We start from the raw sequence: 23,367 nt of genomic DNA on the forward strand, positions 1-23,367 counted from the left end.
GAAAAAAAAGGCGATTTTTCCCCTTAAAAATGTCAATTTTCGCCTTCAAATGTTCAAAATAAATTCAAATTTCCCCCATGAAATCGTCAAAATAAATTAATTTTTCCCCTTCAAAAATTCAATTTCTCCTTCAAATAATTAAAAAAAATCAGTTATTCTCTTCAAACCTTGAAAAAATTCGATTTTACCATTCAAAAATTTTACATTCGCCGTCAAATGTGAAATAAAAATAAATTATTCGCCTAAAATAGGGTTTGAAAAGGCCGAAATTCAATTTATTCCCATTGAGCAGCAGTGGATTAATCAGGTCTCGGGGCTAAAGCTGCGAAAATTCAATTTTTTGGGGAATTTTTTCCCGTTCCCAGCAGATTTTTGGGCGCTTCGGGAGCGCCAGCACCGCGCAGCTCCCATGAAAATTTGATTTAGCCCAAAAATCGGATTTTGAGGTGAAAAAATTGATTTTTCTCCCCTAGATGGGGAAGAAAATGGAATTTTTGGAGGCTTTCCCTCAATTCCCGGGGGTTTTCCTCGCTGCTCTCAGGTTTGGCCTTTCAGCCGTCGCTCCTCGCCTTCAGTTTTATTTTATTTTGATGTTTTTTTATTATTTTATAACTTTATTTAACAGCCATCACCTCCCGGCTCAATAAAACGCGATAAAACGCCAAAATAATCTGAATTTCCCAACAATTCCCAGAGGTCCCGCCCGCACTTCCCCACCTCCTTGGCCAGCAAAATAAAACCAAATTTTTATTTATTTATTCAAGCCAAAACCCAGGTTAAAAATCGGAATTAAGCAGGAAAACATCTACTTGGTGGGGATTTTGGGGGAAAATTTGGGGTTTTTTGTGGGGAAGGGGTTTGGTGGATATTTTGGGGGGATTTTTTTATTTTTTAAAGGATTTTGGGAGGGATTTTTTTGAGGTTTGGGGGGAATTCTTTTTTGCTTTGTTGGGGATATTTTGGGGGATTTTTTTGGGTTTTTTTGTGGGGGAGATTAGGGGATTTTTAGTTTTATTTTTTGGACTTTTTTTTTTTTTTTGTTGGCTTTTTTGTGGGGATTTTTAAATTTATTTTTTTGGTGGGTTTTATTTTATTTTATTTTATTTTGGGGGATTTTTTGGGGGGTGAGATTAGGGGATTTTTAGTTTTATTTTTTGTGCTTTTTCTCCTTTTTTTGTTGATTTTTTGCGGGGATTTTTTTTTTAATTTTTGGTGGGTTTTTATTTTATTTTATTTTATTTTGGGGGATTTTTTTGGGGTTTTTTTGGGGGTGAAATTAGGGGATTTTAAATTTTATTTTTCGGGCTTTTTTTTTTGTTGTTTTTTTTACGGGATTTTTTTTAATTATTATTTTTTGTGGGTTTTATTTTATTTTATTTTATTTTATTTTATTTTTGGGGCATTTTTTGGGGTTTTTTGGGAATTTTTTCCTGGGAGCCAGCGCAGGGTGGGGGGTAAAATCCAACCCTTAAAAATGATTCCATAATTCCGCGGATTTGGGGCTGCCGGCGGCGCAGGAAGGAGCGATTGTAAAATTTGATGGATTTCTGGTGCTGAGAGTTTACAGTTTCTGAGCCAACAAATAAAAAAAAAGGCGTTGATTTTTTTTTTTTTTTATTTAACTTTTTATTTTTTGGCGTCGCTGTTTTTTGTTCTCTGCCCCCCCCACCCCCCGGGCCATAAATCAGAATTATTTCCGGCGCTGGAAAAAAAAATAAAAATTTAAGGTGATCGTTAAAGGCGAGAACAAGTTCCTAGAAAGGGGAGGGAAATGTGGAAAAATCGGAATAAAATAGGGGAGAAATCGGAATAAATCGGGGGAATTTGGGGGAAAAAAACTGGTTAAAATATTAGGGGAGAATCAGAATAAATCAGAGGAATTTGAGGGGGAAATCAGAATAAAATAGGGGGAATTTGGGGGGAAATATAATAATAAAATAGGGAAAATTGGGGGGGAAATCAGAATGAATCAGGCGGCAAAAATCATCATAAATCAGGGGGATTTGGGGGGAAAATAGGAATAAAACAGGGGGGAGAAATCAGAATACAAAAGGGGAAATCCGGGGGGGAAAATACGAATTTAATGTGATTATTAAAGGCACCCCAAGAGTCCCTAGAATGGGATGTTTGGGGTGAAAAATCAGAATAAAATGGGGAAATTAATTGTGATTAATAAAGGGAGCTCAGGAAATAATTCGGGTTAAATGATGAGGCGGGGAATAAAAAAAAGGGTATAAAAGGGGAGCAGGTAAAGCCAAATCTGAAATTTTTTTGGGATTTATTATACCAAAATGGGGTTTGAATCTCCAGAAGGAGAAAGAAAAGCAAAATTCCTTCTTTTTTTTTGGTTTGTTAAACTAAAAGACCCTGAAGTGACCCCAAAATTTGTCTCCTAACCCCAGAGGTGCGAGGAAGGAAAAAAATTCTAATTTTTTCAGGCTGAATGGACAAAAATGGTCCTGAAATGACCCAAAATGAGGACGAGGAAGGGAAAAATCCAATTTTTTGTGTGTCTGACAAAAAACAAAAAAACCCATAATTGCCCCAAAAATTGTCATGCATTTCCGAGCAGATGAGGAAAGGAAAAATCCCCAATTTTTTCTGGGTTTATTGGACAAAACCCACGGAATTGGCCCCAAAAATTGTCCCCTTACCCCAAAGGATCGAGGAAGGGAAAAAATCTAATTTTAAAAGTTTTTTTGAAGAAAACTGCCCTAAATTGACTGTAAAATATAAAAATCCTCATTTCCCCCCGTTTTTTTGGCCCTAAGCTGCCCCAAAAATTGTCCCGCATCTCCAAGGGGACGAGGAAGGGGAAAAACCCCAATTTTTAAGGGTTTTTGGCCCAAAAAAAGCCCCAAAAAGGGCGGGTTGGAGCGGGCGTGGAAAGGGCCGGAATTCCCAGGAAATCGGGGAAATTCCCGGTTTTTCCTGCGCTCCCTTTTGAGCTTTTCTGCATTTTGCCGGGATTTATTCTCCACAAAACACAAAAATTGGAATTTTTCCCCACGGGGGTCCCACTTAGGCTGATGGATTTGATTCCTCTCCCCTCATTAACGGCCCGGTTTTAATCCGATTTTTAATTATTTTGGATTGGAACCAATATTCGCTCTCCCGGGAAAAAAAAGAAAAAAAAAAGGAATCCCGAGAATTTCCAGCTATTAATTTAGGAATAATTTTATTTTTTTGCTATTTATTCGCCACTTCGCGGGCCCAAGATGCCGACCAGGAACGCGGAGCGGCCTTAAAACCTTTAAAAAATGGGAAAATCTGCTCAAAAATCCCCTGAAAATCCTGATTTCCCTAAAAAATGAGTTTTTCAACGCTTTCCCCCCCATTTTCCCACCCATTTTTTTTTTCAGGGAGTTTCGATCCGGATGTACCTGCGTGGAGGAGAAAATTAAAAATATTTCAATCTGTCAAACCGGGATGAGAGGGTGAAAAAAATCGGGGAAAACTCCTGGATAGAGAGTGAAAAAATGGGGGAAAAAAATCAATTTATTGTCTAGGCTGACAACGCGAGGTGAAATTCGGGCGTCCCAAAAATGCACGGAAAAAATGAAAATAAATATGAAACCGGCGGGAAAAATTAAAATTAATGGGTGGGGGAAATAAAAATGAAAATGAAACCAGAGGGAGGGGAATTTAAGAGGGAAAAATAAAATAAAAATGAAAGTGGCAAGAAAAAACTAAAATTAAACTGGGAGAAAAAATTAAAATAAAAGTGAAACCGGCGGGAAAAAATGAAAATAAAAAAAATGAACAGGCGGGGGAAAAAAATTCAAGAGGGGAAAATGAAAATAAAAATGAAACCCGCGGGAAAAAATAAAATTAAACGGAATTGGAGCGGGTTAAAAAAGCGAAATGAAATAAAAATCCCGCGCTGGGCTTGAATTTCATCGGCCGTAAATGAAACTTTGAGAAACACGAGGCGGAATTTTGCCCGGACCCCATAAAAACGAGCGATTCCTCCCAAAGCTGATCCCACAAATTGAGGCCGTAAAGTCGCGATTCGCTTTTCTTTTTTCCTTTTTTTTTTTTCCCCTTTTATTTTATCTTTTTTTTTTTTTTCTTCTTTATTTTTTTGGCCGAGGAACCAAATGGCGCCGGAATCTCGGGGAGCTTCGCCCGCGCGGCGCTTTCAGGCCTAAAACTCGGGATTTTGGCTCATTTCATGCGGCAAGAGAAGCGAGGCGCTTTTACAGCCCCGGCGCGGGGAAATCTTTGGGAAATCCTTGGGAAATCTCTGGGAAATCCTTGGGAAAACATTCCCAGGAATGTCCCCGAGCGTCCCTCTGGGGCTTTGCCCTAAACCGTTACAAATCGCCCCAAACGGTCAAGTTCCACTTTTTTTTCCCCCTTTCCCCCGCGATTTCTTTGCTTTCTTTCCCTCCATTTCATTTTTTTTTCTCTTTGTCCTTTCTCTTTGATTTTATTCTGTTTTTCTTATTTTTTTCCTATTTTTCATTTTCTCCCGCGCCTTTTTTATTTTTTTTTAAATTAACGCTGCGTTTTCTTTTTGTTTCCCTTGAAAGTGACTCTGAACCCGCCTCTTTCTCCCCCGTCATGATCTTGAAATTCCCGGCCTGTTTCCCATTTTTCTCCCCCCGCCATTTATTCCACATTTTTCCAATCCCCAAACCCTGGAAAATCCCAATTCCCAATAATAATCCCAAATAATAAAGGAAATAAAGTAGGACGCGACCGCGAAAATCCCAAATTCCGGCGGTTTTGAACATCAAATTTTCGCTGGGAAATTAAAAATTCCCAAAAAATCCAACTTGAGGAGCCCTCAGTGGGAACCGCGCCACTGAAAAAGAGGATAGAAAATAAAACCAAAACGGGTAGACAAAAGTAACTTTGATCCGGGAAAAGAATGAAAACTCAATTTAGAAACTGCAAGGAAAGAATTAAAATTAAATTCTGTTAAAACCCGCCAGAATCCGGAGAGTTTTGCTTTAAAAATAAATTTTTTCCCCGAACGTTTTCGGCTGGATCGGAGAATTCCCGGAGCAAAAGAGGCAGCGGCGCTTGACGCTCTCCAAATTCCGGCTTTTTTTCCCAAATCCGAGCTTTTTCCCCCCCTCTCCGGGGGGATTTTTTTCCCCCCTTCCCCCCGATGCGGTTTTATCCCAGAAATTCCAGACATTCGGGAACGAGAGCGGATAATTAAAAAAAGCTGCTCGGGCAGGGCAAGGGGAGGCGAAGCTGCTGCGCGGAGGGGAAAGGGGAAAAAAATGAATTAAAATTTAAAATACACAATAAAAAATAAGGAAAAATAAATAAAATTTTGGTTTCTCCTTTTTTTCCCCCATCGGGGGAAGCCGCTCGGGAAAAACCCAACCTGCTCCGAGGAGATGCGGTAGAAATTGGGAATTTTTGGGGAATTTTTCCCCAAATTTCTCTCCCCCAGCTCCCGCCCCGATTTTTTTCCTAAAGGGCCAAAACCGAGCGCGTCCCGCAAACCCTCCCCAGCCCCTGCGGAGCCCGAAATAATCGGAATAAACCCCAAAATTCGGCCGAGGAGCGGCGGGTCCGAGCCCGGGACGGGATCGGGAGGAGGAGGAGGAGGAAGGAGCGGCCGATGGAGGAAGGCGAACGAGGAAGAGGAGGATGGGGTCGATAATTAAACCATCATTAAACCATCATTAAACCCCCTCACAAAAAGCGGATTTTCGACCGACGCACCGGAGACAGAATTAAGAGGAAAGGTGGGGGGGATGAACCAAAACAAAACCAACAAAAAAGAGGCGAGAACCGCACGAATTATTTTCATTTTTTACACCAACCCCCCGCGTTTATCACCGCTATAAAAACGCACCGGGGCGGATGGGGAGGGGGCGAATCGGGGCTGGGAAATCGGTGTGAAATGGAGTTTTTTCGGGCGGTTTTCGGGCCGGGCCGGGCCCGGCCGGGCGCGGGCAGATGTCGCTGTTGCTCCGCGGAGCCGCCGCCGCCGGCGACAACTTGACCCCCGTGACGTGCGCGCCGTCTGAATCACCAAGGCCATTTTCAATCCTCATTGGCCTGGCCGTCACGTGGGGGTGAAGGATGGAAGGCGAAAAAAACGGGGAAAACACGAAAAAAAAAATTAGAATTTAAAACAACAACAAAAAAATAATTAAAAAAAAAAGAGGCGGGGTGGCGGTGTTGGTGGTGGTGGTGGGGGGGTGAAAGCGATGCGTGGGTAATTACGAGGCTCGGATTTTTTTAATTTTTTTTCCTCCTTCCCCCCTCTCTCTCTCTCTTTTTTTTTTTTTTGCCTCTCTCTCTCTCTCTCTCCTCCTTCCCCCCCTCGCTAAAAAAAAGATGTCAGCCCCCGGCTGGAGTATTCCTGCCGCCAAGCGCTCCCGGAGAAAATGTCATGTCCCAGCAGCGCGGCTCCCGGCGCCTTCCTGATGGAGCCGCTGGCCCGGCCCGAGCCCTTCGCCGCCGGCCCGGCGCTCTTCGCGCAGCCCGGCGACTTCTCGCCGCTGCGGAGCTGCGCGGCGCTCCCGCAGCGCGACGAGCCCGCGCCGGGCTCCTTCCCCGCGTACCTGGCGCACCTGGACACCTGGGCCGAGCCCAAGGGCGCCTTTCGGCTGGAGCCGCCGAGCTGCGCCTTCCCCGCCGTCAAGGAGGAGGGCGGCTGCTGCATGTTCCCGGCGGAGAAAAGGGCGAAACGCGCGGAGAGCGCGGCCGAGCCCGCGCTGTTCGCCTCGCCGCCGGCCGAGCCCTGCCTGGGCGACCGCGAGGCGCCGGGGCCCGGCTACTACCGCTTCCCCTCGCTGGAGAAAAGCCCCGGCCCGGCCTTCGACGGCCGCGGGGAGCGCCTGCAGCCGCCCGAGCCGCTTGCCCCCAAATTCCACCGGAATTGCCCCGAAAACGCCGCCGCGGAGCAGCCGCGGGGGGAAATCAAAGGGGGAAAAGCCAAACCTGAGGCGGAAAAGGAGATGAGCAAAAGCACGGACACCGCCAGCACCGATAATTCCGACAGCGAGGCGAAAGGTAGGCGAGGAGTCGCCCGGTTTGGTTTTTTTTATCTTGATTTTTTTCGGGGTGGTTAAAGAGTTAAAATTGTCACGGAACGCGCTCGCTGCCCAGCCGGCTTCTCCCGCAGAAGTTGGGGTTAAAATAATCCCGATTGAGGATGCTTTATGGGGAAAAAAAAAATCCATATTCGGACTCGAATCGTGGTGTTTAAAAATATATATTTATATATTTGGGTATTAGAGGGGAGAAAGGGGAGCAGAGAGCGCGGTGGCTGCGGAAAAATGATGGAAAATCATTTGTTCAGAAAAATAATGGAAATTTGGTGTTTGGTGCAGAAAAATTATGGAAATCTGGTGTTTGGTGCAGAAAAAGGATGGAAATTTGGTGTTTGGTGCCAGAAAAAGGATGGAAATTTGGTGTTTGCTGCAGAAAAATTATGGAAATCTGGTTTTTTGTGCAGAAAAAGGATGGAAATTTGGTGTTTGGTACCAGAAAAATTATGGAAATTAGGTGTTTGGTACAGAAAAATTATGGAAATTAGGTGTTTGGTGCAGAAAAAGGATGGAAATTCGGTGTTTGGTGCAGAAAAAGGATGGAAATTCGGAGTTTCTGGGCTTTGCTTTGGAACCGCGGAGATTTGGGGGGTTCTGGGCTCGGGGAGCTTTTGTGGCGCGCTTGTTGTGATTTTTCAAGGGGGTGAACCCCGATTTTTGCCCCTTTTTTCAAGGGGAATTCTTCATTTCCGCGCGCAGGGTGAGAATTGGTTTCCTCTGGCGTTGGCTCGCGGTCAAAAGAAAAAATAAAGCATTAAAATGAAATAATGAAAATAATTAAAATTAAAAGGCGCGGAGCGGAATTGGCAGCTCCAGGCGGGAATTGCGGCTCCTTCCAGGGCTGGGAAGAGGCTCCGGGAGAGGAAAAAAAGCTTTTTTTAATTGAACTTCTTCAATTTGTTTTGTCTCGTTGGCGGAGGCAGAGAAATGTTTTTGTTGTGTCGAGCAGATGTTTTGGTTTTGGGATTTTCCCGAGGCGAGGCTCGCACGGAAAGCGGCTGGATTTTCCCTGCAGAGGCTGAAAATTTGGGATATTCGGGGTTTATTCCTCTTTTAAGCCCAAACCGGGCAAATCCAGAGGCGGATTCGGGCAGCGGGAATGCTGGGATGGGATTTTCTGGGGGAAAAAACCCACAAAAAGATCTCAGGAAAATCCCGCTCGGATCTAAGCCTGGCTTTGCCTGTGCTGAGGGGATTAAATTATCCCAAAATTTCGGCTCTGTGGACCCCCCAAAAATCCTGAACCCCAACAAAACCTCTCCTCCTCCACCCAAATCGGCCTTGGAGGGAGCAAAACCCAGAAATTCCCTTTTCTCCCTCTTTCTTTTGCACAATTCGCATTTCTGGTTTGGCATCCAGAGGGGAAATTATTTTATCTGAGGGCTGAGCTGCGATTATAAAAAAAAAAAAAACAACCCAGACAAGTGAAAAAAAAAAAACAATAAAAAAAGACCAAAACAAAGGGGAAAAAGCAAAGTCAAGGTTATCAAAACCCCGCAAAGTTAATCTGCACAAAAGCGCCGGGAGAGGTTTTGGTGGGAGATAACCCAAAAAAAAAAAAAAAAAAAAAAAAAAGGTTTATTTTGGTTGGATTTGCTCTGTGGGCGGAAAGACGGGAATAGAAATAAATAAAAAGGGATTTATCCGCCCGAGTGTTGCGTTGGAGGGGGATGCGCCGGGCTGGGCAGATTTTGGAGATTTTTTGGGGTCGCTGTTGGAGAAATTTCGGTTTGGGACGGTCAGAGGCGATTTGGGGCGGATTCGGGCGATTTGAGTTCATTCAGACCTCCCCAAGCTGCGATTTTCCGTTCTGTCGAGCCCCGATTTTGGTATTTTTTTAAATAAAAACCCCTTTTTTGGTGGAATTTTAGCGTTGGGGGAGGGGACTCCGGAGCTTTGGGGGCACTCGAGGTCCTGAAGGGCAAACCCCGAATTTTCCCGGAATTTGCCCAAATCGGGGCCGAGGATTTGCCGCGATTCTCGTGGATTTTCCCCAGAATTGGGGCTCAGCTCCCGGCCGGGTTTTCCCTCCTCATGACCAAATTCAAGGATCCTCCGGTGTTTACTGAGGGCGCGTGAACCGCGACATTTTCCCGAAATTGCCCCGATTTGCCCCAATTTGTGCCCTGGCAGCGCAGCCCGGAGGGGAAAGCTGCGAAAATCGATTTATTTCACCCCAAAAATGTCCCCAGCCCGCGCCCCAGGAAGCGCCGAGAAAAGATTTGGGGGTTTTGGGGTGATCTGGGGAACCCCAAAATTCATCAGTGACCGCAGGGAAATTTTAATTAGCGCTGTTTAATTGCCGTGGGGGAGGCAGGAGATCTTCACCCCGCGACCTTTGCGGGGTCCAGGCAGTGCAGGCGCCTTTGCCACCGATTTATTCCATAAAACCCCTTTTTTTAACCACCCAAAATTCGATTTATGTCCCCAAAATCCCGATTTATGTACCCCAAAGTCCCGATTTATCTCCTCCAAACCCGATTATTTTCCCCAAAATCCCGATTTCTCTCCCCCAAACCCTGATTTATCTCCTCTAAACCCGATTCTTTCTCCCAAAAATCTGATTTTCCTCCCCAAAAACCCCATTTCCACCCCAAACCCTGATTTATCTCCTCCAAACTCGAGTTTTCTCCCCCAAAACCCCATTTCCCTACCCAAAAACCCCATTTCCTTCCCCAAACTCAATAATTCTTTCCCCCAAAACTCCATTCCCCTCCCAAAACTGACATTTTTCTCCTCCAAACCCGATTTATCTCCCTAAAACCCGTCTTTTCCCCAAAAAAAATCGGATTTATCTCCCCCAAACTCGATTTTTCTCCCCAAACTTCGATTTATTTCCTCCGAAACCAGTTTTGTCTCCCCAAAATCCGATTTTTCGCCCCAAAACCCGGTTTTATCTCCTCCAAAACCCCTCCAGCACCGCCCCAACGCCTTCATTTAAACCCGGGTTTAGGGCCGAATAAACCTTTATTTAAACTCGATTTCGAGCCGAATAAACCTTTATTTAAACTGGATTATTGGGCCGAATAAACCTTTATTTAAACTCGATTTCGACCCGAATAAATCCTTATTTAAACCTGATTTTCGAACCGGGAAAAACGCATTATTTAAACTCGATTTCGGGCCGATTGAACCTTTATTTAAACTCGATTATTGGGCCGAATAAACCTTTATTTAAACCCGATTTTCGAAGGGGATGAAACCCAGTATTTGAACCCGATTTTGGGGGTGAGTAAACCACTTTTGTAACCCGACTTTCCAGCCTGAAAAGCCATTATTTAAACCCGATTTTCGCGCCTAATAAACATTTATTTATATTATTTATACTCCATTTTTGAGGCGGAAAGAACCCTTATTTAACCCCGACTTTCGAGCCGGGAAAAATGGATGTACACACTCGATTTTCTTGTGGGAAAAATCTTGTTTAAACCCCATTTTCGTGCAGTATGAACCTTATTTAAATCCGATTTTTGAGCCGGGAAACACCCTTATTTAACCCCGATTTCCGTGCCGGAAACCCCTTACTGAAACCCCGAATGAACCTTGTTTAAACCTGATTTTTGGGCCTAATGGATCTTTATTCAACCCCTATTTCCGCGCGTTAAAATCCTTCTATAAACTCGATTTTCTTGCAGAAAAAAAGACCTTATTTAAACCCGATCTTCGGGCCTAATTCAACCCCTATTTCCATGCCTCAAAACCTTTATATAAACCCGATTTTTCTGCAGAAAAAAAAATTTAACCCAATTTTCTCGCAGAAAAATAAAAAAAAAATTAAGGATTGGGCCCGGTGTGCGGGCTGACGCTGGCTGCTGTCTTTGGTGCACTGGTTGGGGAAAAAAAACTAATTTAAACCAAATTTTCTGGCTTAATTCAACCCCTATTTCCATGCGTTAGAATCCTGGTCTTAACACGATTTTTCTGCAGAAAAAACCCACACACAACCTAATTTTCTCCAGGAAAAAAAAAAAAATTCTCTAATAAAAAAACCGTATAACCCCATTTTCTCAGGAAAAAAAAAAATAACCCCATTTTATGACAAGAAAAAAAAAACATTTTCTATCGGGAAAACCCCATATAACGCCATTTTCTCTCAGAAAAATCCAATTTTCTCTAGAATTAAACCCCAATAACCCCATTTTTCTCAGGGAAAAAAACAGTTTTCTGACAGTAAAATCCCAATAACCCCATTTTCTCTCAGAAAAATCCGATTTTCTGGCAGTAAAACCCCAATAACCCCATTTTCTTGGGAAAAAAAAGAACGAAAACATTTTCTCTAGGGAAAAAAACCCCAATAGTCCCATTTTCTCAGGGAAAAGCCCAATTTTCTTTCGGAAAAACCCCATTTTTTGGAAGTAAAACCCCATTATCTGTCAGTAAAACCCCATTTTCTCAGGGAAAAATCCCCAATAACTCAATTTTCTCTAGGACTCAACCCCACATAAACTCATTTTCTCTCGGAATACACACCAATAACCCCATTTTCTCAGGGAAAAACCCCCATTTTCTGTCAGCAAACCCCATTTTATGTCAGTAAAACCTCATTTCTCTCGTAATACACCCCAATAATCCCATTTTCTCAGGGAAAAACCCCATTTTCTCTCGGTAAATCCCCATTTTCTGTCAGTAACCCCCCATTTTCTCAGGGTAAAATCCCATTTTCTGCCACCAAACCCCCATTTTCTCAGGGCAAACCCCCATTTTCTCTCGGTAAAACCCCATTTTCTCCCGGAACACACTCCAATAACCCCATTTTCTCTCGGAATACACCCCAGTAACCCCATTTTCTCAGGGCAAACCCCCATTTTCTCCCGGAACACACCGCAATAACCCCATTTTCTCCCGGAATACACCCCAATAACCCCATTTTCTCGGGGCTAACCCCCGTTTTCTCTCGGTAAACCCCCATTTTCTCCCGGAACACACCCCCATAACTCCATTTTCTCCCGGAACACACCCCAGTAACCCCATTTTCTCAGGGCTAACCCCCGTTTTCTCCCGGAACACACCCCAGTAACCCCATTTTCTCAGGGCTAACCCCCGTTTTCTCCCGGAATACACCCCAGTAACCCCATTTTCTCCCGGAACACACCCCAATAACCCCATTTTCTCTCGGAATACACCCCAATAACCCCATTTTCTCTCGGCAAACCCCCATTTTCTCCCGGAACACACCCCAGTAACCCCATTTTCTCAGGGCAAACCCCCATTTTCTCTCGCTAAACCCCATTTTCTCCCGGAATACACCCCAGTAACCACATTTTCTCGGGGCTAACCCCCGTGTTCTCTCGGAATACACCCCAGTAACCCCATTTTTCCCCGGAACACACCCCAGTAACCCCATTTTCTCTCGATAAACCCCAATTTTCCCCCGGAACACACCCCAATAACCCCATTTTCCCCCGGAACACACCCCAGTAACCCCATTTTCCCCCGGAACACACCCCAGTAACCCCATTTTCTCGGGGCTAACCCCCGTTTTCTCCCAGAATACACCCCAATAACCCCATTTTCCCCCGGAACACACCCCCGTAACCCCATTTTCTCTCGATAAACCCCCATTTTCTCCCGGAACACACCCCAGTAACCCCATTTTCTCGGGGCTAACCCCCGTTTTCTCCCAGAATACACCCCAATAACCCCATTTTCCCCCGGAACACACCCCCGTAACCCCATTTTCTCAGGGCAAACCCCCATTTTCTCTCGATAAACCCCCATTTTCTCCCGGAACACACCCCCGTAACCCCATTTTCTCCCGGAACACACCCCAGTAACCCCATTTTCTCCCGGAATACACCCCAATAACCCCATTTTCTCAGGGCTAACCCCCATTTTCTCCCGGAATACACCCCAGTAACCCCATTTTCTCGGGGCTAACCCCAATTTTCCCCCGGAACACACCCCAGTAACCCCATTTTCCCCCGGAACACACCCCAGTAACCCCATTTTCTGTCAGTAAGCCCCCATTTTCTCTCGATAAACCCCCGTTTTCTCCCGGAACACACCCCAATAACCCCATTTTCCCCCGGAACACACCCCCGTACCCCCATTTTCTCTCGACTACCCCCGTTTTCTGTCGCCACCCGCCGCCCGGCGCGGCGCGGGCGCGCCGCTGAGCGGGGCCGTTTCTTTGGCAGAGGAGGCGAAGGCGGAGGGCGCGGGGGGGACGTGGCTGGCGGCGCGGCCCGGGCGCAAGAAGCGCTGCCCCTACACCAAGCACCAGACGCTGGAGCTGGAGAAGGAGTTCCTGTTCAACATGTACCTGACCCGCGAGCGCCGCCTGGAGATCAGCCGCAGCATCGCGCTCACCGACCGCCAGGTCAAGATCTGGTTCCAGAACCGCCGCATGAAGCTCAAGAAGATGAACCGGGAGAACCGGGTCCGCGAACTCAGCGCCGGCTTCAGCTTCAGCTGAGCGCCGCGGGCCGGCCGGGCCGCCGCCCTGGGAAACCGCCGGCCTTTCCCCTCTTCTTTGCGCTTTTCTGGGGTTTTTTGGGTTTTTTTTTTAAATTTTTTGGGGTTTTTTTTGGTTGTTTAATCCATATTTTATTGGGTTTTTTTATTTTATTTTATTATTTTATTTCGTTATTTTATTCTTTTATTTTATTATTTTATTTCGTTATTTTATTCTTTTATTTTATTATTTTATTTCGTTATTTTATTATTTTCTTTCGTTATTTTATTATTTTATTTCGTTATTTTATTTCGTTATTTTACTATTTTATTTTATTATTTTATTTTATTTTTCGTTATTTTATTATTTTATTTTATTATTTTATTTTATTATTTTATTTTATTATTTTATTTTATTTTGTTATTTTATTTTGTTATTTTATTTTGTTATTTTATTTCATTATTTTCTGTTATTATTTTCTGATTTTATTTTATAATTTTATTTTATTATTTTCTGATATTATTTTCTGATTTTATTTTATAATTTTATTTTATTATTTCATTATTTCATTTTATTATTTCATTATACTATTTTATTTTATTATTTTATTTTACATTTTCTTTCATTATTTTATTTTATTATTTTATTATTTTATTTTATTTTATTTTACTTGATTTTACTTGATTTGATTTGATTTGATTTTACTTGATTCTATTTTACTTGATTTTACTTTTCCCTTTTTATTTTATTTTACTTTATTTTATTTTACCTTATTTTTATTTTATTTTATCTTATTTTACTTTATTTTATTTTCTTCTTTTATGATTTCTTTTATCCTTTTATTTTATTATTCCATCTTATTATTTCATTTTGTTATTTTATTTTGTTATTTTATGTTATTTCATTTTCTCATTTCATTTTCTCATTTCATTTTTTCATTTCATTTTATCATTTCATTTCATCATTTAATTTCATCATTTCCTTTCATAATTTCATTTCATAATTTCATTATTTCATTTCATCTCATTTCGTTGTTTTATTTTGTTCTTTTATTTAGTTATTTTTATTTTGTTCCTTTATTTTTTTATTTTATTTTATTATTTTATTTTGGGGTGGTTTTGATTTTTTTTTTTTTCTGATTCGTTTTACTCGGGCCCGCAAAAACCCGACACGCCGAAACGGCGAAAAAATCAAATAAAACAAAAGGACCTCGAGTGGTTTTTTGCGCTCTGAGCGCCACGAGGGGATTTTGCACCCCGCGGTTTCTCGGAGGGGAAATAAAAGGTGGAAAACAAGACAGTCGCAAAAAAAAAAAAAATTACAAAATCCCGACCTTATGAAATATTTAAGTTATTTCCGTGCAGCACAAAGCAGAAGGACTTTTCCCCCAGGTGTGGTTTTTATGTTTAGGAGGGAATAAATGCCTCCCAAAGTTTGTTGGTTTTGGATTTTTTTTTTCCTCCCCCCCCAAATCCTAGCGTAGCTTGGCTGTTGTACAATAAAAACGGCGGAAAAAGCAACAAAAAAAGGAGAAAAAAGACGGATTTCATATGGGTGTGTGTAAATTGGAGTTGCAGTGGGGACACCTCCCGCCCGCAGTTGTGCAGCTCCTCCCAGGGACAGCGGTGCCATCCTTAAAATAAAATAAAATAAAATATTTAAAGGGAATGGAGAAGGGAAAAAATGGGGTGGGGGGCGAGGAAAGGAAAAAAATATTTTAAAAATCAGAGGATTGGGTGATCTGATGATTGGGGTGGGGGCGAAGAAAAGGAGAAAAAAGTCAAATTCTCGTGGCTGTGGTATTTAAATATATCCTGTATGTGTTATCCTGTGCATGTATCTTCCTTTACGGAGCCAAAATAAATTTCATAGAACCGTGGACGAGTGGGTTCCTTAAAAATGTAGAAAAAAAATTATTTATTTATATTTTTCCCTTTTTTTTTTTTTTTTTTTTTGGGGGGGGGGGGGTGTAGGGGGAGCCGAAGAACCATTTCTTCCCCACCTCCCCCCCTCCACCACCACCTCTATATATAAGATTTCTTTTTTTTTTCCCCTCTCTCTCCTCAAGACTCATCCTTTTAAGGCTTCAGGAGCCTCTCCTGGCGGGGGGATTTTAATACGAGCCCCATAACGTTGATTTAAATATTATCCAGGTGACCACAATAAGTCAAGGTCATAAAACAGTAATGTCAGGACAGTCTCGGCGAGCGCTGGAGGTGGATTTTATGATCTGCAAATATAATGTGCCGCAGCAGTAAAAGATGCATTTAAAGGTGACGGTGCGGGAGGGAAGGGAGGCAGAGCCGGCGCGGCGACCTTGGGATGCGCAACTCCCTCCGCGCGGATTTTTTATTTTTTGGGGGGAGCTGCCCTGGGATTACACCCCCAAAAAACCGCGATTCGGGATGGCGGCCGCAAGGTAAGAGCGGAGATTTCCGTCTCTGCGCGGATTTTATTTCTATTATTGTTGTTATTGTGATGATGATGATTGCGGGGTTTTTTGACTCCCTCCGCGCCCGGGTTTTCCCGCAGCCCCGCGCGTTTTCCTGGCGGGGTTTTGCGCGCCTGGCAGCGGGATTTCCGCGCGGAAATTCCCGGTTTTCCCCTCATTTGTTCTCCCCGAACCTCGGAACTCGGCGGCGCGGAGGAGCCGCGGAGGCTGCGCGGAGCGCGGGGATTGCGGCAGTTTCGGCAATTTCGGGGCGAACCGCGGGATTTGGAGCATTCGGAGGATTTGGAGGCGCGGCGCTGCGCGGGGTGCGGAGCCCGGCGCGGGTCTGGGTCCCACTGCCGGCAGCCCCGGGGCGGATTTGGGCTGGATCCGCGCGATTTGAGCGGGGGAGGTGGGCAGGCGGCAATGCGAGAATTCCGCATTTCCGAGCTCATTTCCGAGCTCATTTCCGAGCTGATTCCCCCCAAAATCGCCGCCGCGCCAGCGATTGAATCCATTGGCATCGGAGGCTGACGCATTGAAAACGCCGCTCCGGGTTTATTTTTATTCATTTTGGCGTTTCCGAGCATTTCCCGAGCTGCGAATTTCGGGCAGACAGAGGCGCGAGGGGTCGAAGGGAGACCAGCAACAAAGGGGCGAATTTCCTCCCTTCCTCTCCTTTTTTCCTCTTTTTTTCCCCCTCTTTCCCCCACCTTCCTCCCAGCCCCGTTTCCCCTCCCTCCTCTTCCTCTGGCCGGGTTTTTTTTGCCCTTTTCCGCCCGTTCTGACAGAAATCGCGTGGATGCCAGCGCAGCTGATCTGTGGTTTAGGTAGTTTCATGTTGTTGGGATGGGCTTTAGGCTCGGCAACAAGAAACTGCCTTAATTACGTCAGTTCGTCTTCATCAAGGGCAGCACCCGCAGCTCCGCCGGGCGCCCTAAAAATAAAATATATAAAAACCCCAAAATCCCACCCAAAATCCCGGTCCTGATGGGGACCGCCACCCAAACCCGCGCCGACCCCCCCAGCGCGCCCCTCGCGGGGATTTTTGCCCTTTTTCTTTGATTTTTTGCCCCTTTTTCTTTAATTTTTGCCCTTTTTTTATTTGATTTTTGCCCTTTTTTTTAATTTTATTTTTTTGCCCCTTTTATCTTTGATTTTTGGCCCCTTTTTTTTTTTTTTTGGCCCCTTTTAATTTGTTTTTTTTTGCCCCGATTTTCCCCCTTTTGTTGCTGGGATGATGAGGACAAAAGCAGTGCTTTTTGCGCTTTTCCACCCCAAATTATCAGTGATGATTGGCAGAGCCCCGGCGCGGGGTGATGCCTTTAAAAAATGAGAGGAAAAAAGGAAATTATTAAAAATAATTGTAAAAAATAACCAAAATTCAAATCCCCTCCCCTTTTCCTCCCTCCCCCGTGGCGGCTTTTCAAATCCCAAATTTAAAAAAAAAATTAATTTTTTGAGCTGGGAAGGCGATTTGGGGGATTTTTGGGGGGTTTGGCTGAGGAGGGGGTGTGGGGTGCGCTGAATTTTGGGGGTCTGCGCTGAGAGCGCCCCTCGCGCCCCCTTTTGCTGATAATCCCCTAAAAAAACCCAAAATTCGCAGGTGAAAAAGGGGGGGAAAAAAAGTAGAATTTTGGGGTTTTTAACTCCTCCTGCTGCCGGTGCCTCCAGCCAGGGATTAAATTTAAAATTCTCCCCATTTTTGGCACGCTTTAATCTGGATTTCCAACTGTTCTGTGGAGCCTGGATTGGGAATTCAGGAATTAAATCCTCTGGAATAAAAACACGGGGAAAAAAAAACCCACAGGAATTGGGGCTGGAGGAAACCAGGCGTTTATATTGCACGAGCAGAGGGGAAAAAAGTGATTTTCCCCCTTTTTCCCCCTTAAAACGCGCTGGGAAAGTTGGAAAGTTGTGCCAGCGTTTGAATGCCAAAAACATGGAAAAAATGGAAATTTGTGGGATGAAACGAAGCAAAAATCGCGGGGAAAGAGGAATCGGTGTGGTCTGGAAACGCCAAGAGGATAAAGTGAATTTCGGAGTGGAAATTTGGGGATTTTGGGGACTTTTTCCTGCTGGTTTTGGTGGATTTGTGTGTCTTGACACCCCGAAAATGCGGATTGTGCCGGAGTCGGGGTGAGCCTGGGAGGCGCAGGTTGGAATTGAGGCAAAACTCGGAATATTTGGGATTTTCGCTGCGGGCAGGTCGAGGTTCGGCCGGAATTGTGAATTTTTGGTGTTGTTTTGGCTGCCGGATTGTGATTTTTCGGTGTTTCCCCCAGTTTTGGTTTCTCCCTCGAAAACCTGAGGGCGAGCTTGGTGCGGCAGGAGTTGATTTCGATGGCAAAAATCGCGGTTTTTTCCCTCAAACGGGGGCTGGGGCTGGGGATTGTGGCCCAAAGGAGAATAAAATGAATGACTTATTGAATATCTGATTTTTATGCTCTGTTTGGTGTTAAAAATGCTCTGTTTAAAGCGCGGAGTGTCGCTGATTTTGCTGGTTTGGGGTATTTTCGTCAATCTGGGGCAAAAAACCCGGAATTTAAAAGTCGCTAAAAGGGCAAAGGAAGTGGAAAAAAAAAAGAAGAAGAAAAAACCGACCTCATGCTGGTTAAAATTAATATTTCAACAGGAACAAGGTTGATTACTGGTAGGTTTAACCATAATTATTTGATATTAGTGCTGTGATAATTGAATGATTTAAAGGATTCATTACATTTATGATGAGTTTCGCCTTCTCGGGATTAACAATCTGCAGATTTCTCCCCCTTTTTCCTCCGAACAGCGTGAACCAGACAAACCAATTTCTATTCTCTGCATATTAAGATTGATTTTTATTTCCGAGCCACCCCTGGCGAGAGAGAGAGCAAGAGGAATAATAATAAAAAAATAAATAAATTAAAAAACAAAACAAAACAAACCAGTGAATTTTAAAATACGCTCAGCAACCCCGACCCCAGAAAAGCCATAAAAAAGTTAAAATCTCCCCCACTGGTTTTTAATTATGAAATTAGAGCGGCGGAGGGGCGCGGGGGGAATTTATGGCTCCGAGATTTTCCTGGGATGCGCCGATTTTTTATGGAAACCAGGAGTGCTCGCAGGGACCCCACGCTGGTCTCCGCGGATTTTCTAGCATTTGCTTAATTTTGGCTCCGTTCTCCGCGTTAATTCCGCTTTCTCAGGGTCAAATTTCGGCGATAACTTCGATTTTGGGTGATTTTTCCTGGCCGCTTTTCCTGGATCGCTCCGCTCCCGGCAGGTGGAATCCCAAATCCCAAATTTCTGTGTGGGCGAGCATCGCCCCGGGCTGCATTTTCTCCTTTCTGAGAGATAAAAAAGAAGAAAAAACCCAAAAACCAGCCCCAAAACGAGGAAAAAACAGCCCGAAAAAGCGCCGGGGCGCGGAGAGGTCGCACTGGTGAATTTTGTGGATTTTTGGGCTTTATTCTGGGGGAGATTGAATCAATTCCGGTTCTTCCTGGGGGGGATTTGGGGTGGGAAAAAGCCCCTCAAGGTCTTTCGGGAAAGAGGAGCAGGAAAAGAGGGAAAAGAGGCGGAAAAAGGGGCTGGGGAATGGTGGGGAAAACGCAGGAATCGGCCAAAGGCTGCGCGCGGAGGGACCGCGCAGGATCCGCGCAGGTACCGGCGAGGGATGCGACAAATCCCGTAGGGGAGAAAAAATCCATTAAAAAAGCCTTAAAAATATTTCCTCAAAAGCGCTTAAAAATATATATATATAAAAATAAAACAACCCAAGGAAAAATCCTTATAAAATCCGGAAAAAAAAAAAACCTTTTAAAAACCATTTTCAAAACCGTAAATCAACCCCCCCTAAAAACCCCATTTAAAACCCCTAAATCAAGCGAAAATCCCCCTTTAAAAACCTTCTAAAAACCCGAAAAAAACCCTCAAAACACCCCAAAACCCCGCAAACCCCCCATTTTTCGGGGCGGCAAGCGGCGCGCACGGAGCAGGCCGGAGCTGCCGGGCTGGAATCCAGCAGCCGCCGCCTCCGCCCTTCCCCCGCCCTCCCCCGCCGCTTTTTTGGGGCTGTTTTGTCTCTTCCGAGGGCACCGGGCGCTGCCCCAACACCTTTGGGGCCGGGGGGGTGCAGACAATGGGGTGGCGCAGACACAACTCGCGCCCGTGGTTATCTATGCTAATTACAGCCTGTCTGGCACAAACCTAATAAATGAATAAACGCGGCGGCGGAAAGAACCCAAAAATGTTTCTCCAGGCGCTGTTGGCCTCGCCTCTCTGGGTTCAGGCTTGTTCTCCGCTCGTCTTTTCATTTATTTGTTTTAATTTATTTTTTTAATTTTTTTTTTTTTCCTCTTGGTGGGGTTTGTAATTTTATTTTTTATTTCCTCCCCCCTCCTTTCTCTTGACCCGCCGCGCGCGCCGCACCCCCTAAAAAAAAAAAAAAAAAAAAGGAAATAAAATAAAATAAAATAAAAAAACCGGCGAAGCTGCGGAGAAAAATGCGGATTTTCCGCCTCTGGGCGCGGCTGGGTGTTGGGGAATATCCGCAGATCGGAGATTTGAAATTTGGTTTTTTTTTCGTGGGGGAAAAACCAGAGCAGGACGCGCTTAAAGCGATGGTTGGGAGCTTTAATTGCGGCTCGGAATTTATTGCGCGCCCGCGGTAGCTCCAGCGCTGGAGGAATTCGGACACGGGGGGGACGCGAGAGGGGGCAGAGGCACCCGAGCAGGTAAAAAACCCCCGCAGCGGAATTTTCCCGGGAAAACGGGGGATTTCGGTACCTCCGTGGCGTTTCCGCGGCGGTTTCCAGCGGGCAATTGTTGTCCCGGGGAAGCTTTTCCGTGGAATAAATGTGATTTTGGTTTTTATTTTCCTTTATTTTTGTCGTTTTGTTTTTCCGAAGGGTTTTAAGCCGGGAGGGAAAGGCAGCGCCAGATCCGCGGATGGCCCGAAATTGGTTTTTTTCCACCCGCATTTCTTCACTCCGAGAGACAATCCCGGGATAATCAAATATTCCGCCGCCTCTGGTGCATTGCGGGCGATTTCCCCTTTTTTGGGGTTTTTTTAAGGAAAGGAGGGGAGGAGGAGGAACAAAAGGGAGCGAGCGAGAACTTGGGCAGGAGGAGAGGAGAGGAAGGGAGGAAAAGGGACAAAGAGAGGCAGGAAAAGGGAATTTTATTCGGGGTGAAGGTTGGCAAAGCGGCCCTGGGGCTGCAGCGGGCAGATCCGCCCTCCCCGAGCGCCGATTTGGGGGAAAATCCGGATTTCGGGGAAAACCCGACCTTGACTGTGGGAATTGAACCGCGGCTCCGCGCGGGGATTTGGGAATTTGGGCATTTGGGATTTGGGAATTTTGTCCCTCCTCCCCGCAGTTCTCCGGGGGTCCCGAGGGGTTTGGGGACCCCCCTGGGAAAAGAGGAAATCTCCGAACCTCCCCCCAAATCCGGGACGGCTGCGGCTGCCTCTGCAAAAAAGGTGATTTTTAAAAAATCCCAAAAATAGCTAAAAAGGCAAGAAATCCCCCCAAAAGCAGCGGCAGCCTGTCCACGAGCGGGTTCATTCATTTTATTTTCCTGTTTTCCACCTTCTGCCCTTTTTCCTTCCTTTTAAAATTTGAATTTATTTTAAATTTTAATTTATTTTTCTTAGGGTTATATTTTTGTCCCCGTTCCTCCCAATCAAGGCAGCATTTCTCAGAGCGGATGCAGAAAATTTGGAAGCGAGAGGGAAGATTCCGGCTGGGGAAAAATTTTTGAGGCGCCAGGGCAGGATTTGAGCTCCAAAAAGGTGCCAGAAGTGGCCAAGACGGGGCTCAGACAAAGGCTGAATTTCCCGTAACCGCACCTCCGCTCTCCTTCCTATTTATTTTTATTATTATTATTATCATTATTTATTGTTATTATTTTATATTCGAATTTTTTATCTCCGCCAGGAAATAATAAATCTCCAAACCCTGAGCTGAGCTCGCTCCGCGCTGTCGGAGTTTTCTTTCCCCCCCCACCGCGGATTCCAGAGCAGGGAAGGATCCGGGATTTGCCAATTTCTCCCTCAATTCCCAGGAATATCCCCCAAAACCGTGGAATCCCAAAGCCGGAATTCCAGCCGGGAAAGGGGAACATTCCCGGGGCTCCCCCCAGAACTTCGCCCCCTCCCAGGGCGATGCTTTCACCTCCTTTCGGGGGAAAAAAACCCAGATTTTATAGGGATTTAATATAGATTTAATGGGGATTTTATAAGGATTTTATAACAATTTTATAGGGATTTTATAGAGAGAGGGGGATATTTTCTTGGGGGGGTTCCCACTGCGGTGAATTTTATGGGGCTCCCCATCGTGGTGTGGGATTTGGGGGGCAAAACTCTGCCTTAAAACGCGTTTTTATACCCCAAACCGAGTCTTTCGCCTGTCTTTAACCCCAAACTCGCCGTTTTTCGCCCCAAACCCGCGTCCCCCGCCTCCAAGCCGAGGCTTTAAGGTGAAGCGTCCCCGTCCCCGCTTTGTGCCGCTCCCTCCTCCGCATCCGAGACCTCCAGGGGGATTTTTATTAAAAAAACCCTTCCCCACCCCACTCAGGAGGAGGGAGGGGGTGAACAAATCCCGGTTTTTTCCACGTGGAAATCCCAGGAATCGGCGCCTTTGTGTGACACCGGCTCCATCCCGTGACCTTGCCTGGCCGCGCCGGGCTCCGAAATCCGCCCCGAGCCGCGGCTCGGATCCTCCCCGGAGCTCTCCCGGCGGAATTCCCGGATTCCCGGCGGAATTCCCGTTTTTTTCCCCGCTCTGAAACCCTCCCGGAGCTCCCGATCCCGCTCCGGGGTTCGCTTCCCCCTCTGCCTCCTTCTCCTTCCTCCCCTCTCTGCCTTCCCCGAGCCGCTTTTGTCAGGATTCCTCCTCAAAATCTTCCCCTGGAATGGGGAAATCCCGGCCGGCTTTTGTCCCCCCACGCTCCTCTCCGCTTGGAAAATGCGGGGAAATAAAAGAAAAATGAGGATATTCCGATTTTTGTTTAACTCCTCGTCGAGATAGAAATCCCGGCGAGTGGAGGCCGGGGATTAACGGGAAAATGGGGCTCGGGAAAGGCCACGGAGGACGCCCGGACCTCGGGAATATTTTCCTTTTTTAGGACTCGCAGGAGGCTCGGAGCGCAGCCAGGGAGAAATTCGGGTGGGGGGCAGCGAGGCGAGGACTTCTTTCGGGGAGAAAATCCGGAGTTTCCCCGCAGAAATTCGTGGTTTTAGCTGAAAATCCCGTTTTTCCCAGCAGCTCTGGGATATCCATTCCAATATTTTTTTTTTGGGGGGGTTTTCCGCGGGGTGAGGTGCGGGGTTTGCGCTGGGGGAGAGATTTGGAGGGGTTCGGGGGGGATTTTCCTCATTTTGGGCTCATTTTGGGCAAATTTGGGGCTTTTTTTCTCCCCGTCCCTGCATCTCGATTTTCCTCAGCCCTCTTCTGCTGCTGCTCGCGTCCCTCGCGCAGCCCAAACGGGGGGAAATGGGTGAAAATCGGGGGTTTTTGGGTGTGTGGGGCTGGGGC

The 23,367-nt window shown here is 45.5% G+C and overlaps 1 protein-coding gene across 1 annotated transcript; it reads left to right on the plus strand.

Moving 5' to 3' along the window:
* The first annotated feature begins 6,359 nt into the window (after positions 1 to 6,359).
* HOXC10 (homeobox C10) lies at positions 6,360 to 13,440 on the plus strand. Its single transcript, XM_021546979.1, has 2 exons — positions 6,360 to 6,987; positions 13,163 to 13,440. The coding sequence occupies exons 1-2, from the start codon at positions 6,360 to 6,362 to the stop codon at positions 13,438 to 13,440; spliced, it is 906 nt and encodes a 301-aa protein (XP_021402654.1).
* The last annotated feature ends 9,927 nt before the right edge of the window (positions 13,441 to 23,367 follow it).

The sequence above is a fragment of the Lonchura striata genome, chromosome 27 (assembly GCF_046129695.1).
Source record: "Lonchura striata isolate bLonStr1 chromosome 27, bLonStr1.mat, whole genome shotgun sequence".
Taxonomy (NCBI): domain Eukaryota; kingdom Metazoa; phylum Chordata; class Aves; order Passeriformes; family Estrildidae; genus Lonchura; species Lonchura striata.